The 17,376-nt window shown below is 38.7% G+C and overlaps 1 protein-coding gene and 1 pseudogene across 1 annotated transcript; both read left to right on the top strand.

Moving 5' to 3' along the window:
- Nucleotides 1–257: 257 nt before the first annotated feature.
- On the top strand, nucleotides 258–1,600 carry LOC147493272 (signal peptide peptidase-like 2). The gene is made up of 3 exons (XM_086568795.1): nucleotides 258–584; nucleotides 711–918; nucleotides 1,011–1,600. The coding sequence occupies exons 1-3, from the start codon at nucleotides 483–485 to the stop codon at nucleotides 1,100–1,102; spliced, it is 402 nt and encodes a 133-aa protein (XP_086424921.1). The 5' UTR covers nucleotides 258–482; the 3' UTR covers nucleotides 1,103–1,600.
- A 3,611-nt stretch (nucleotides 1,601–5,211) lies between these two features.
- Nucleotides 5,212–7,331, top strand: LOC147493271 (putative dolichyl pyrophosphate Man9GlcNAc2 alpha-1,3-glucosyltransferase pseudogene; annotated as a pseudogene).
- Nucleotides 7,332–17,376: the final 10,045 nt, after the last annotated feature.

The following is a 17,376-nucleotide window of genomic DNA, read 5'->3' as shown; positions in this document are numbered from 1 at the left end:
AAGTTGCCCACGTACCCAAAGATATTGCTTGGGATCAAGTCTCGATTGCGTAGTTCTGGAAAATTACGAAGGTTGGATTTTATAGGTAGGATTGGTGATAGTTACTTCCTCGTTCTCTAATATTCCAATCATGGGATGAAATTGGAGAACTGGCGGGAGAACTATCACATGATATGAAGTTGATGGTAGGGCTGGCAATGGGTTGGATCGGTCCGGATATTTGAGAATCCAGAACCGCTCCATTTTTAACAAGTGTAGATCCAGAACCGTACCAGACCCAAATGAAAATTTGAAATTGAGAACCAGAACCGGACTGGAAATGTTTTCTTGATTCCGGACCCGATCCGTTTGGAACCAATAACTTTAATTTGGATCGGGTGGACCGGGTCTTTTGTAATTGGATCCGAACCAATAACATATTAAGATGTTACCAGTCTCCACGACGTCCATTAATTGATGTTGCAGAAGTGTTTTTATGGATCATGGCGGTCGGTACTATTTTAAGAGCATCTTATTGGTCAGCACTCAGCATCACAGCATGGAGTGCCAGAGAAGCATCCATTGAACTAGACCAACTCCTAAAGGTAATACTTTCAATGGTTCTGGAAGTGATATGTATTTCTAGGCATTATGATTGTTTCTTCTCAAGTGTAAAAGTACGGAAATCTAAGCGAGCTAGTAGTTATGAGCAAATTAATGTTTGCTTATAGGATGCTTCGGATGATTATTTGAATACTGAAGACACAGGTGCTAGCGGTGTGGTGGACATCAACCCAACATCAACCGAACAAATGGTGTTGTTTGCCCTCATTGGAGTCATTGCTTCCGGTTTCTTGCTTCTGCTTTACAAATTAATGTCGTATTGGTTTGTTGAGCTTTTAGTGGTCCTGTTTTGCATCGGTGGTGTAGACTGTAGAGGTGTGTCCCTTCTCTTCTATATAGTGCACAACCTAATGACATAATTAATATATATGGTACTTATTGAATCTGTTGCTCCCATGTACTTGCAGGGCTTGCAAACTTGCTTGGTGGGGTATCTTTTCTTTTCTCCCACCAAAATGGAATAACTGTTTCATTGAGTACAGAGTACATAACAGCATAGGCACAACCTTAGGAATTGCAGACTTAAACATGCAATGCAAGACTCCCAGTCTGAACTGACCCGGTTAAGCTTGGGCTACTTCATGGTCTTACAACTTACAAAACAGGAGGAACGGAAGTCGTCCACTACATTTCTGCAAGAGCAGTGGACCAGTGGTGCTGATGACGTGAAAATTGTTGATGTTGATCCTAAGGGTGGAACCGTGGAAGGGTAATCACATCTACTGGTCAGCGGGATCTTGATCAGGTTGCTGGACGTATAGTAGTTCCTGGCTTCTTGCTGCTGCTCCATGATTGGAATCTCTCTTGCTTCTACATTTTATCCTTTGTTCAAGGTTTTGTAGGTCCATTTTAGTTGAAAGAGGATATGGGCATATGGCTGTTGTTTGAATGTCAAAATATTTCTTGTCATTTCCATATTTGGTATTTTGGATAATGAGCATGTTTGTTGGCCTGGTTAAGACAGTGTTTCATCTTTCAAACTTAATTAATATAGTTTCAAACTTACAAAACTCTAACAACGTCCACACTCCACAGACTGAATTGGTTTTACTTAATTAATATAGTTTCAAACTTACAAAACTCTAACAACGTCCACAGTCTGAAGGAAATAAAGTAGCAGTACAAGCTCTGAAGCTAAACCACTCTGACATTCAGTGCAATTTATGACCTGCCTAAAATCTAAAGATGCCCCCCGCAGAAGAGACCAAAACTCACTTAATTTTCTTCTTAGGCAGTTGAGCCTCAGTTGATTGCTATGAGCCTATGACCACATTTCTTCTTCCTGCAATTTACTGCCCTCAGGTGCAGTCTAGCGCAGCACTTCCTGCAAATCATCTTGTCTTTCTGCAAATCCACCTCTTAACCTCAACACCAAATGCAAAGTTGACTCTTCCAGCTAAAGTACGTCCATCTTCTAGTTGCTTTCCAGCAGAGATTAATCTCTGTCTGATCAGGTGGAATACCTTCTTTGTCTAAATATAATTATATATAAACAATGCATAGAAATAAAAAAGGCAACACATAAATAAAAGAAGAAAATTTTCATTACTCAATAAAAAGGCAATATAAAAGCTTACAATCTTGCACTCTACGCCCAGTCGCCCACTCTTGTTTATTAAAAAAAACTAATAAATAATTGGGAACTGCATACATCCCTTATTAACTTGTTGTTCCTGCTCACAAAAAAAAAAAAACTTGCTGTTCCTATAATCAGCAACTTCTAAACCATACTCTAGTCCAAGTCCCACCAACCTAGTTCATCAAAGCCACCGTTTCGTTGTCAACATCCATGTGTGTTATTTGAACAGTGGAAGAACCTATCAAGTAAAAAACCAACTTGAGAAAACTGATATCATATATAATTTGACATACTAAACTTTTGCAATTGATACATACCTCCAGTACCCGAATTCAACCAATCTTGTGCACAAATAAGAGCTTGCAATGTATCCGAGTCAAGCAAGAACGGTACTTTCGTTCAAAGACACCACGCCACTAGTCTTTGAAGGCTGATTCAGATGGGATGGATGAAACAGAATTGTAAGAACATCACGTGCTAGCTTAGACAAAATAGGATACTTTGGACTATTAACCTTCCACCAATTCAAGATCTTGAACTCACTATTAGCGGGGAAATATGGGTTCGTCCAAATCTTTGCTCCAACTCAGATTTTTGTAGTGCACCATCATAACCCTCCTTATTATGGCACCATGTTTCAAACCTTTGGAGCTTGTCCTTACTAATCCCCGTCTTTGCTTCACTTGAAGAGCTGCCATGGAAAACTTGAGTACTAGTGCTTGAGTTCGAGCTAGACTCAAGCATACTGCGTTATATAAGTCAAACAAAGTATCTCAGATTTGATTAACATAAACCTCATCATCACTCCATATATAAGATTATAATAAAACTGAACAAACATCATTTTGAAGCGAGGATCCAAAACCATGCAATGACTAAAAGCAAACTACAAAACGGACCAATACTTCTTAAATTTTTCATACATTTTCTCCGCCATCAGAATCACCAATACATCTTCATGATTTAGCCATTGAAGCAAGTTCACATGAATTTCACATACTTCAGCAAAATACATATTTGTGGTGGGATAATCAGTGCCTGTATATCAAATAATTCATTACTAACTTGAAACATCCAAGAGATAAAACTAAAACTAGAAACATGTAAAAGAAAAAAAAAATAGTCTAGTTAATAAGAATTAGTAGTTATTGAACCATATACCTGAAAGAGTCTTTGTCGAATCATAGAACACCTTCAAACATCCAGAAATCACCCTAGCCATTTCCCAATCTTCTTTGCTTGGGTTCGTTAAAAAGTCGGACTCCCGCTGTTCCAATCGACAGAATGCATCTTGATACATCAATGCACGTTTAAGCATTTTATAGGTCGAATTCCACCTGGTTGGAACATCTAGGCAAATCTGTTTTGTTGTTGCTACCTTCACTTGGTCGACTGCAGATTTCCATTTGAGTTTTCTTTGTGGTGTTCCCTTCACAAACTTGCAACTCTCTCTAATCTTAGAGAGTGCAGACCCAATAACAGATAAACCATCTTTGACAATAAGATTAAGAATGTGAGTGGTACAACGTACATGTAAAAACTTTCCTCCAAGGACTAACAACTGATCACGATTAAGCATGGCTCTAATCTTGGTTAACATTGCATCATTATTAGATGCATTATCAACAGTAATAGTGTTAACCTTTTTATCCACATTCCAATCTAGCAAACATGCCATGACAACCCTTGATATCTCATCAGATGTGTGAGACGTTTCCATAAACACAAAACTTAAAATCTTTTTTTGCAAGTTCCAATTGTTATCTATGAAATGGGCAGTCAAACAAAGATATGCATCTTGTGTTTCTGAAGTCCATAAATCAGTAGTAAAACTGACTCTACCAGAAAAATAATCGAAAAAATTGTAAAGCTTTTCCTTCTCTTCTCTATATATTGTAAGAATATCACTCTTGATTGTGTTTCTTGTTACAAGTTTGAACAGTGGCTGAAGATTATTTATGAAAATACGGAAAAATTCATGATCAACCATTGAAAATGGATACCCATGCTTTGTTATCATTCGTGCTAAATCAAGTCGGCTTCGACTTTGATCAAACTTGAATGTTTTAATAGCATGAGTTCCATCATGGATATCCTTATTAGCAAAAATCAATGGCTGAAACACATCTTTGTTTTTCATTCTAGGACATGATTTCAAGTGTTTTGCTAGATGACTAGTACCATTTTCATTAGATGCAGTAAACTCCTTCCTACAATGCTTACAAGTAGCAATGTCTTTACCTTCCGATGATTTTTTCTTGTCAAAATCCTGCCACACTTTTGACCTTAGCTTCCTTTTCACTCCAGATGGTGGAGATGAAGCTTCAGCAGGGGTGACATTCTCAACAATGGGAATAGGATTACTCATAACTTCACTCTCTGAGTCTCTGCACCAAACAAGTCAAAAGTAATATAAATTAGTATATCTATCAATATGATCAAAAATAATAATTAAAAATAATGCATCTAAAATATATGAAATCTAAGAGGCTTACATTAAAAAAACGTTGGATTGCATGCTAATTTATTGTGATAGTAGCAGTAAAGAATGAAGTATATATAGATGATTATAGAGAATTCACCTTGGCAAGATATTATTCCCTTTTGATTTTTTTGGAATATGCACTAGATAGTTAGGAATTCAAATCTTAATTGCATGATTTGTGGTTTGAATGGGCGTGATAGATGATTTGAAATTGAAATTTGTAAGGGAAGATTTTTCTTTAGATAGAAACAATCTTTTTTATTATGTTAAAAAATAATGCAAAATTGAGAAGGAAATGGGAATATACGGCAAGAATAATTTTAAGTTTTTAACCTCATTTCAACCGGATCGGGTCCAAAATGGTTCGATCAAAACTTAATCCAGATCCAATCCAATAAAAGTCCGGTTCTTATTTTCAAGTCCAGAACCGGTCCAATATGCTAACTACCTGTACCAGACCCACTTTTATTGGTTCGGACCGGATCGGGTATCGGTTCTTACCCGACCCATTGCCAGCCCTAGTTGATGGAAGTGAATCTTGAATATGGACGAAGTTGTGAAGGTTGTGGATGAAGTTGTGGAAGTTGTTTGACTCGCAAAACATGTGCGCAATTGATATTGATTTTACGTGTAGGTATGTAGGCTTTGAACATGGGCTCTGAGTGTGGATTTTATTGTAGATAAGCTCTGAGCATGGGCTTTATTATAGATAAGCTCTGAGCATAGACTATGAGTGTGAGTTTGTATTGAATTAGGCTTTTATTGGGCCATATTTGTGGGGGTTGGAACATCGCCCTCTCTTTGTTACATGGGCAAAGCCTGCGTGGCAAAAAAGTTTTTTTTTTTTTAGGTTAAACTGTTAATTGATTGGTAAAATAGTAGTAGTAGGGATAGGCAAATATCATGAACAGAAGATATTAAATTGGCATGTAAAAATCAAAATTATTTGATAAAATGTAATGACAATTTGGTAAATTGTGGGTAAGAATAAAGGATTAAAGATTCAGCCAGTAGTCGTAGTTGTTTTTTTTTGGGCAGTTTCAATATTGGCTAGTGATGGTAGTTTAGTAAATAAAACTTTGGGAAAGAAATAGAACAAAATAAATATATGGTCGGCAGTTAAGTCTGAAGCTGTAGTTAAAAGACCATAAAAAGGAGTTCATGGGCTTTTTTAGATGAGCTATTTGGTCTTAAATATAAAGGGCTGGGCAAAGAATCAGAATTGGGTATTGGCTAGGGATTTTAGTTGGGTGTATTTGATATGGGCATGTCAATATACTAAAGGATCGGGCAAATCATTTTTGGACGGCAATTGGATCGGTAAATCATATTTGAACAACAATAGGATCGGCAAATAATTTGAACGACAATTGGATCGGCAAATTATATTTGAATGACGACAGGATCGGCAAATCATATTTGAACGACAATTGGATCGGCAAATTAGATTTGAACAACAATAGGATCAGAAAATCATATTTGAACGACAATTGGATCGGTAAATCATTTTTGAACGGCAATAGAATCGGCAAATCATATTTGAACGGCAATTGGATCGGCAAATTTTGAATTTGGTTTAGTTCGATAGAGAAGGATCGGCAAGGATGGAGAAAAAGAGAGGGAAGAAGAAATTGATAAAAGATAATGGTGATGATTTGTGGTGGCAGCTAGAAAGTGGAAAGGTTGCTTCAGTTTAGTGTGTTTGCAATATTAGTTAGAGTGTTGGTGTCTATGCACACTTACTCTGGGGCTGGAGATGCACCAAAGTATGGATATTACAAGGCACAAAGACATTGGATGGAGATCACCCTAAACACCCCAGTCACGGAATGGTATCAGAACACCACATCCAATAACCTTAGCTATTGGGGTCTTGATTATCCACCTCTCACAGCTTACCAGAGCTATGCTCATTCTCTCGTGCTCCATTATTTCCATCCTGACTCGGTTGCCCTTTACGCGTCAAGGGGCCATAAGTCCTCTCTTGGGAAACTTCTTATGAGGTGGACAGTTTTGTCTTCGGACATGTTCATCTTCTTTCCAGTTGCAATCTATTTCCTAACTGTCTACTATGCTAGTCGTGGTAGTAGTCATAAAGAAGACTTAGTTTGGCAGCTTGCTAGATTTTACTGAACCCTTGTCTGGTACTAATTGACCATGGCCATTTTCAGTAAATTGCATCAGCTTGGGCCTTACTGTTGGAGCTGTTGGTGCAATTTTCTCTAAGAATGATTTGGTAGCTTGCATCCTCTTCAGTCTCGCACTTAACCATAAACAGATGAGTTTATATTTTGCACCGGCATTTTTTGCCCATCTCTTTGGGAAGTGCCTCAGACATCAAAATCCATTTCTCAGGGTCTCAAAACTCGGGTTGGTAGTTTTGGGAACATTCATTCTTATAAGGTGGTCGTACCTCTATTCAGTAAATTCCGCGATGAAGTTTTGTCTCGCCTTGCTCCTTTTGAGCGAGGGATATATGAGGATTATGTGGCTAATTTATGGTGTACTAGTTCTATAATTATAAAGTGGAAGAGATGTTGTATGCAGATAAAAGAAAACAATAGAAGACAAGGACAGAATAACAGGTAATAACCAAGGCGCGGATTAGGCTGTCCTTAAGGAAAGATTTCGCCCCTTCCAATGGTGCAGAAAGGCAACAGTGGCGTCTTCTTGTATACACGAGTTCAGGCAATTGGTAATCCACTACCCACTAGACAAACAGCCCAAGCCCACGTCACGACACGGCTCGGTGCGGGGCGGGCGGGCGCGCGCGTGTGGCTTTGGGTGAGTCCTCCCTCCTAACACAAAAGCCTTTGTACCCTAAGGGCACGCCCTTATGTTAGAGGTTCACCTCATATACCTCACTTCCTAGTGGTGGTTCACCAATGTAGGACTAAACAACACACAAGTATTTGAAATACACATGAAGATTCCAACAATCCCCTACTATTTCAAAATACTTATAGTCCCCCACTATTTTGGAATAGGATATTACAAAAGAAATGGGTTAACAAAATGCCGAGAGAATCGAAAAACAATGCATAAGATATCTTGGTGCTTTTCGGCTTGAACCCATCATGGGTAACATGTCTTATAATACGCGAAAGTGGTGGATTAAAAATCTTTGAACCAACATTCCCTTGTAGTAAAATAGAGGACATGCACCCACATTGCTCCTTCATTATATGCCTGTTACAAGTGTTGTTGCTTTTTTGGCCCTTTATGGCTTCCTGTGTTATGTGAATGCTCTAGAGTATTTGCACGAATACTCATAAGAACCGACCCAGTTCTACATTCACGTAGGTGGATATCCATCAAGTGTACATAGCAGCTTAAAATACACTATCTCATAAAAAATAATGGACTATGGATTCCATTAAGAGTAAAATAACTCATCCTTTTTCTCATTGCTATTCAAGTTATACAAAGTATACAATAATGCTATCTAGTCATAGGGTGGGGCGCCTCAAATAAAGACAATAGCATACCGGGCGGCGAGGGTGACTTGTTTTTCCCTTTGAACCTACTTCATGGGATCTCCAATCACACATAGGTGGGGTTGCCGTCGATGTCGCCTCTATCTAAGGCAAAAGTCCCATCCCCTCGACGATCAACCACTTGTCTCCTGTTAAGTGGGCTTTGTCGAGGATCGGCCAAATTTAACTCGACTTCACATAATCTAGAGCCACAACTCCAGATTCCAAAGAAATGCTTTATAGATCAGTAGTCTCGCATCTAATATGCCCTTTTCCCATTATACAATTTGCTCTTTTGCCTTTGCTATTGCGGCTGACAAATCCAATGCATAGGTACAAATTGGGAGGCGGTTTTGTACCAATAGGAAGATCTGCCAAGAGGTTTCTAAGCCACTCGACCCGGCAGACTTGCTTTATCTAAAGCAATAAGCTCGGACTCCATGGTTGAACGAGCTATCAAGGTCTGCTTAGAAGATTTCCAAGCGATCGCACCTCCACCTAGGGTGAAAATATAACCACTAGTGGACTTGATATCATGAGAATCGGATATCCAAATTTGCATCACAATAACCCTCTATCACGGTGGAGTTTGTCTAAACCTTATGCGTAATTCATTGTTCCTCTCAAGTACTTGACTAATCTCTAACGACTCCAATGTTCCCCGACTAGGACAATGAGTGTATCCGCTTAGCCCGCTAACTGCATAAGCAATGTCGTCTAGTGCAATTCATCAAGTACATGAGACTACCAATAATTTGGGCATATCTAGATCGAAGTACACCATGTTGAGCATTTTTCCGAAGTTCACTATTTGCCTCATAAGGTGTCGACCGCGGGCTTACTATCATAAAAGTTAAACTTCTTCAAAAACTTCTCAACATAATGCTCTTGTGAAAGCGTATAGCCATCATCGTTTTACGATGATTTTGATTCCAAGAATCACATCAGCTTCTCCCAAATCCTTCATTTCAAATTGGGAGGATAAAAACATCTTGGTGTTTCTCACAACATCAAGGCTAGGACTCATGATTAACATGTCATCCACATATAGACAGATAATCACATATGAATTCACATCAAAAGATTTGAAGTAAATACATTTATCAGCATCATTTATGTGATATCCATTAGACATCATGACACTGTCAAACTTTTAATGCCATTGTTTTGGCGCTTGTTTCAACCCATATAAAGACTTAACTAATTTGCATACTTTATGCTCATTCCCCTAAGACTATCGTGCCTCCTCAAAGTCGCATCATATATATTTCTTCATCAAGATCACCATTCAAAAATGCAGTTTTTACATCCATTTGATGAATAAATAAATTATGAATAGCAGCTAGAGCCATTAGAACTCTTATAGAAGAAATCCTAGTTACAGGAGCATAAGTATCAAAATAGTCAATGCCTTTCTTCTGGAGAACCCTTGACTACAAGTCTAGCCTTGTATTTCTCAATGGAACCATCTAGTTTCAATTTCTTTTTTGAAGATCCACTTGTAACGATAGGTTTCACCCGTGAGGTAGATCAACTATCTCCCATGTGTGATTAGCTATAATCGAATCTAGTTATGAGTGTATAGCATCCTTCCGAAAGGAGCATCTCGAGAACCGATTGCCTCATTATAATGCCACAGGATCATCATCAAGAAGAAATGTGTAAAAGTCATCACCAAAATTGGTGGATTTCCTGCCTCTTTTTACTCTTCCGAATTTCTTGTTCAGAAATTTCAGGATCTCGTTGATTGTTGTTCACTAGGAGCTACCAACCTCTCAATGCCAATTTTCAAAGGAAACAAATTCTCAAAGAAATCAGCATTTTTACTCTCTATAATAGTGTTAGCATCGACAAGGTTATTATCAGATTTTACTACTAAAAATCTATATGCAAAGACTATTATGAGCATAACCAATGAACATACAATCAACAGCTTCTAGGTCCCAATTTTCTCTTTTTAGGTTCGCTCACAAGAACCTTAGCAAGAAGACCCCCCACATTTTTAAATATGTCGTTAGGTACATGACCTTTCCATAACTCATATGGTGTCTTATTCCCTGTTTTCTTGTTGGGTATCCTATTCTGTATATGGCAAGCAGATAGGATTGCTTCCCCCCACAAGTTCAGGGAAGCTCCAGAACTTACAAGCATAGCATTCATCATCTCTTTAAGTGTTCTGTTTTTCCTTTCGGCTACTCCATTAGACTCAGGAGAGTATGGTGGAGTAGTCTCATGAATAATGCCACTCTTGTCACAAAAGTCCCGGAAGGGGTTAGACTCATATTCTCCACCCCTATCGGACCAAGTCTCTTAATCTTACAGCTTAAAATTGGTTTTCAACTTCACTTTGTACTTGAGAAACATCTCACCCACCTCATGCTTGTGTCTAAGTAAATATACCATGGTGTACCTAGAGAAGTCATCTATGAATGTAATATAATAAAACTTCCCCCCTCTAGACATGGTACTTCTGAATTCACCCAAATCCGTATGAATAAGAGTTAGTAATTCAGTTTTATCTCTAGACACAGTTCTACAGGGTTTCTTCGTGGCTTTAGTCTCAGCACATATTTCACATTTATCATTAGAAAAATCAGAAATATTAGACAATAAACCACATGCTTTCATCCTTTTCATATACTGAACATTCACATGTCCTAGTCTACCATGCCATATATTAAAAGAGTCAAGCAAATAAGCGTATTCATTCATTCTTATTAATAATAATGTTGTCAAGTACATTCAACATGAAAAGACCACTGTTATTACAATAACCTTTACCAACAAAACCCTCATTCTTTGTCAGAACAAACTTGTCACTCTCAAAAGTCACCTTGACGCCAGCTTTTCCCAGTAGGGACACAGAAATCAGATTCTGACGAATCTCAGGAACATGAAGAACATTACTAAGTGAAAGGGTTTTCCCTGAAGTTAACTTCAGAAGAACCTTGCCTGTTCCCTCAACAGGAACAGACCTAGAGTCACCCATATAGACCTTTTCATCTTTCACTAGTATGTAGTCTGAGAAGGCTTCAACATCACCACAGACGTGGCGGGTGGCACCAGAATCTAGTACCCAGTTCCTCTTCCCAGTGGCTATGAACACTTGTGACACGACAGCAGCAACAATATCATCTCCCTCAACTAGATTAGCATTGGGAGGATCATCAGTGTCTTTCTTGTGTCTGCACTGAAAAGCCCTATGTCCAGGTTTACCACAAACATAACAATTTCCATTGCCAGTACCACTCCTTTTAAAAGAAGTGCCTTTGACCTTGAAATTCTTATTTTTGTTGGACTTCTGCTTCTTAGAGGTTTTGTTAGATTTGCTGGGATTACCTTCAACGATATTGGCTTTAGAATGAAATTCCTTAGACAACACCTCATCCCGAGTCTTGTTCTTTTCCTCTATGTGAATGTGAATGATCACATCCTCAAGAGTCATCTGCTTACGCTTATGCTTCATACTATTTTTATAGTGTTTCCAAGACTTGGGGAGTTTCTCAATCAAACATCCAAAGAACAAAGGATTCGGGTAAATTAATACCCTCAGTTTTCAAATCATTAATCAACACATGAAAATCATGGATTTGAGACGTTACATCTCTATCCTCTCTCATATGGAACTTTAGAAAATTCCCAATAGCATATTTCTGAGTACCAGCATCCTCTATTATGTATTTCTTGTTCAAACTCTCCCATATATCATGTGCATTCTTATTTGAACAATAAATATCAAAAATCTCATTGGACAAGGTACTCAAAATAGCATGACGACATACCTTATTCCCATTGAGCCAAAGCGGCTTGATTTCTTTCTTTCAATCATTAGAACCCTCCACGGGTGCTGTATCAGTGAGATACTTTGCATAGTTGAGTACATCTAGGGCTGTGAACACCCTTTCTCTCCATCTCTTGAAGTGTGAACCGTTGAAGGATTCAATCTTGGACACATTAGGTAAATTCATGAGCATTCAAGTAGAGGTGCGGGATCTCTCATAGACGAAGTTACTTCCATGACTCGCAATTAGTTTCTTTGATCGGCGTGGTGTCAACAGGTGTAGACATCTTGATCTTTCCTTAAGATTGTTGTATGCAGATAAAAGAAAACAATAGAAGACAAGGACAGAATAACAGGTAATAACCAAGGCGCGGATTAGGCTGTCCTTAAGGAAAGATTTCGCCCCTTCCAATGGTGCAGAAAGGCAACAGTGGCGTCTTCCTCACAGGATTCAATGGTTAACAGCAGTCTGACTTTGCACTAGAACAGACTACCCTCTAGAACAGCAATATAACTCTCTCTGGCGGCTGACAGGAAGAAGAGAATAAAGAAAGCAATGAAAGACTTATCTGTTTCTCTGATTCGTGTAGGGTGATATGAAGGGATAGTATGCACGAGTTCTGTTTCTGTTTCGCTGGTGTATAGAGATAGCAGCACGACTTCTGTCTCTCTCAATATCGAGGCAGCAGCAGGACGACTTCTTGTATACACGAGTTCTCTCCCTCTGCGTCTCTCTCTCTCTGTTCTGTGATCGATCTCTCTTATGAACACAGCAGTGTTTATATAGAGGTATGATCGAATCATAGATGGAGAAGGACACCTCTCTAATTCGGTTTCACAAAACCAAATCGAAGTAGAACTCTAGCTTAGCCGAAACTTGTTGCAAAAGCAAAACCAAGTTTAGGCAATTGGTAATCCACTACCCACTAGACAAACAGCCCAAGCCCAAGCCCACGTCACGACACGACTCGGTGCGGGGCGGGCGGGCGCGCGCGTGTGTGGCTTTGGGTGAGTCCTCCCTCCTAACACAAAAGCCTTTGTACCCTAAGGGCACGCCCTTATGTTAGAGGTTCACCTCATATACCTCACTTCCTAGTGGTGGTTCACCAATGTGGGACTAAACAACACACAAGTATTTGAAATACACATGAAGATTCCAACAAGAGATTGTTCACTACACAATCTTTGAAGTTCTTCAGTCTTACAGCAACAGTGCTATCTGCTCTGCCTTCAATGATTCAGCTGATTAGGACACCCAGCGACAGGGGATTCCTATAAGCAATGTTCAAAAGTTCGTTTGCATTTTACCTATTTTCATTTCAAGTTCATGAAAAGTCTATTCTGCTTCCTCTACTACCAGAAAGCCTTTTGGCTCTAGAAGAACCTTTGTTGTTTAAGTGGTTCACATGCTTTGCCTTGTTCTCCATGTACCCTCTTCTTTGCCATGACCAATCATGGAGATACCTCAACTCCAGTGGATGGAAAAAGTTTGCGAGCGGCATTTATGGGATCGGCAACGCAAAAGGATCGGCAACAGTTTCGAGCGGCAATTCAAATGCTAGAATAGATTTTCTTGTTCATTTGAATAGGGTTGGCAAATGCTATTTTTTTTTGGAAGGAATTATGAAGTGTCAACGGCATTTTTTTTTTTGAATTAAGGGATCGAAAATCTATGTAGGGCAATACAACGATATTCTACCCCTTTTATTTTGTAGCTCTGAGCGGTTTCTTGTTATTTTATTGTATGAATAGGGTCAGTAAAATATTAGTGGGTTACTAATGGGCTAATTATATATCAGGTTTGCTTTCACTAATAGGGTCGGCAAAATAAAAAAGAACGTCGCATGGGCCGCAAAACATAGATCGGTAAGGAGTGCTTGGATAGATCAGTTTATTCAATTGCTATATAGTTGGTCGGCAAACAAGTTACTTGGTTTATCAAAATATTTGGAAATTGGGTATTAGACAATAGTGATTGAGCGGCAAATAATTCGATTGGCAAAGGATAGAGATCGTCAAGTTCAAAAGGATAATTGCTTGCCCTTGACTGATCAATTTGGGACGAAATTTGGGGTGGTAAACAATTTGACTGATTAAGTTCAAAATTTGGGGTGTCACCCCCCCCCCCCCCCCAGTGTAATGATAATGAAAAAATGTGGGGTGTCGCCGCCTCCAGTGTAATGATAACGTAACAAAATTTGGGGTGTCGCTGCCCCAGTGTAATGATAACGTAACGAGATTTAGGGTGTCACCGCCCCCATAGTATAATAATAACATAATAAAATTTGGGGTGTCGCCGCCCCTATAGTGTAATGATAATGAAAGTTAAGGTGACGCCCCCAAATTGTAACGATTATATATTGAAAGTTGGAGTGACGCTTCCCCTATAGTGTAATGATAACATAATGAAATTTGGGGTGTGGCCGCCCCCATAGTGTAATGATAATGAAAGTTGAGGTGACGCCCCCAAATTGTAACGATTATATATTGAAAGTCGCACCTATAGTGTAATGATAACGTAATGAAATTTAGAATATATATTGCCGCCCCCAAAGTGTAATGATAACGTAATGAGATTTGGGGTGTCGCCGCCCCCAAAATGTACTGATAATATAATAATTTAATGATTAAAATGTATGAATGTAATGAAATGTTATGAATGCTAATTTAAATGTATGCATGTATGTATGAATAACAAATGAATTATAAATGTAAAAGATATTTAAGATGCCCCATGTATGAATGGAAGGTCTTTTATTTGATGACAGAGTGATAGTCATTATTGCAAGATTTTTTTTTTTTTTGGGTAGTGAATCAATATGACTTTGAAGCAGAATGATTGTAAGTATCAGCAGTTGGTAAAGCGCTTCTTGTCGTATGGCTAATCCATTATTTATTTAGGCTATAAATAGAAGAATATCGATATGATCATATTGGACTGATCAGCATGTCAATGAGCCATAGGCTTGGCATGTTATCAACTGTGCGAGTTCCATAACGAGATCAATCACTTCTTGTTGTATACCGATCTATTATTTGATGAGGCTATAGACAGAAGAATATCGACATCATCATATTGGATTGGTCAACATGTCGATAAGCCATAAGCTTAGACGACCACTGTGCCATGACGAGGTCAATCACTTCTATATATATGCTAATCCATTCTTCAGTGAGATAACAAATAGAAGGCTATCGACATCATCATATGGACGGATCAGCATGTCGATGAGCCCTAAGGTATGGGCTACTATCAACTGTGTGAGTTCTATTACGAGGCCAACCACTCCTTGTTATATGTCGATCCATTCTTCAGTGAGGCAACAAATAGAAAGTTATCGACATTTTCATATGGATATATCAGCATGTCGATGAGCCCTAAGGTTTGGGCTACTATCGACTGTGCGAGTTCCATTATGAGGTCAACCACTCCTTGTTATATGTCAATCCATTCCTCAGTGAGGCAATAAATAGAAAATTATCGACATCATCGTATGGACATATCAACATGTCGATGAGCCTTAAGGTTTGGGCTACTATCGACTTTGTGAGTTCCATTATGAGGTCAACCACTCCTTGTTATATGTTGATCCCTTCTTTAGTGAGGCAACAAATAGAAAGTTAGTGACATCATCATATGGACATATCAGCATGTCGATGAGCTCTAAGGTTTGGGCTACTATCGATTGTGCGAGTTCCATTATGAGGTCAAACACTTTTTGTTATATGTCAATTTCTCATAGTTACTGAAGTTTCATCTCTATCATCAAGCTACTATACTCAAAATGATTGATATGCTCAATATTAGATTCTGATCTACTCAATATAAGATGATCATAGTAAAAATGAGATCTAATCAATATTCTTTTTGCTTGCCGACCAATTAAGTTGAATAAACTTTTTCGAAGTAAAATTGGTTGGAGTGTCAAAATTGACAAATCAATTAAGACAAAAATCTTCTTGTCAACCATTTGGATCGGGCAAAGTGAAAACCAATTTTAGATTGACATTTTTTTTTGTTAAGGTAGGCAAAATCAGATATTGCAAATTGTCAATGAAGATGAGAGTCAACTATGGAGATCGGTTCTTCCGTATATAGGGTGAACATCTAGAGAATATAGACGGAAGGTTGGAATCCAATCACTCTTTTCGTGGTCCTATGTAACTGAGTCACCTTATACAAAGCTACCCGTCAACTCACATGTTATGTGGAGCATGCCTTAGTCAACTGGAGAGCTCAAAGGTTGGAACTACTATGTGCAAAGAGACCCTCCAGAGACGTTGAACTACTAATGCGTGGTAACTGAAATCGACATCCTGGCAATAGACTGCATGTCGACCCTCCATTTGTGATCTGTCATCCCTACATGCTATAGTGGTCCGGATGTCCAGATAATTTCTTCCAGGAGAGAGCCGACCTCTTATAGCTTTTCGGCTATTATCGGCTACACCAACATTATTGTTTTGCATATCTTTGATGAGTCAAGATAATTTTTTCTAGAAGAGAGCCGACCTCTTATAGCCTTTCGGCTATGATCGGCTACACCAACATTATTTTTCTTCATATCTTCGATGAGTCCAGATAATTTTTTCTAGGAGAGAGCTGACCTCTTATAGCCTTTCGGCTATGATCGACTACACCAACATTAATTTTCTTCATATCTTTGATGAGTCCAGATAATTTTTTCTAGGAGAGAGCCGACGACCTCTTATAGCCTTTCGGCTATGATTTGCTACACCAACATTAATTTTCTTCATATCTTCGATGAGTCCAGATAATTTTTTCTAGCAGAGAGCCAAAGACCTCTTATAGCCTTTCGGCTATGATCTGCTACACCAACATTATTTTTCTTCATATCTTCGATGAGTCCATAAAATTTCTTCTAGGAGAGAGCAGACCTCTTATAGCCTTTCGGCTATGATCGGCCACACCAACATTATTTTTCTTCATATCTTCGATGAGTCCAAATAATTTTTTTCTAGGAGAGAGCCAACCTCTTATAGCCTTTCGGCTATGATCGACTACACCAATATTATTTTTCTTCATATCTTCGATGAGTCCAGAAATTTTTTTCTAGGAGAGAGATGACATCTTATAACCTTTCGGCTATGATCGGCTACACCAACATTATTTTTCTTCATATCTTCAATGAGTTGTCAACCACTCCGTTGAGTGATTGGCTACAAAGTTAACGTGCAAAATGATCGGCTACACCAATATTATTTTTCTTCATATCTTCAATGAGTTGTCAACCACTCCGTTGAGTGATTGGCTGCAAAGTTATCGTGCCAAGTTAGCAGAAGATTTACTTCACGTTTAGACTCGTTATCTGTCATGCCCCGAGACCCAACACACATCCCGAGGATGAGGAGTGAATCTCGAGGCCGACACCATCCCAATTCTAACGAAATTTCGGCGGAGTTTTCTTTGTTTAATCGACGTTTCGTATAC

The sequence above is a fragment of the Coptis chinensis genome, chromosome 6 (genome assembly GCF_015680905.1).
Source record: "Coptis chinensis isolate HL-2020 chromosome 6, ASM1568090v1, whole genome shotgun sequence".
NCBI classification, from domain to species: domain Eukaryota; kingdom Viridiplantae; phylum Streptophyta; class Magnoliopsida; order Ranunculales; family Ranunculaceae; genus Coptis; species Coptis chinensis.
This window is presented reverse-complemented; position numbering and strand designations above follow the sequence as displayed.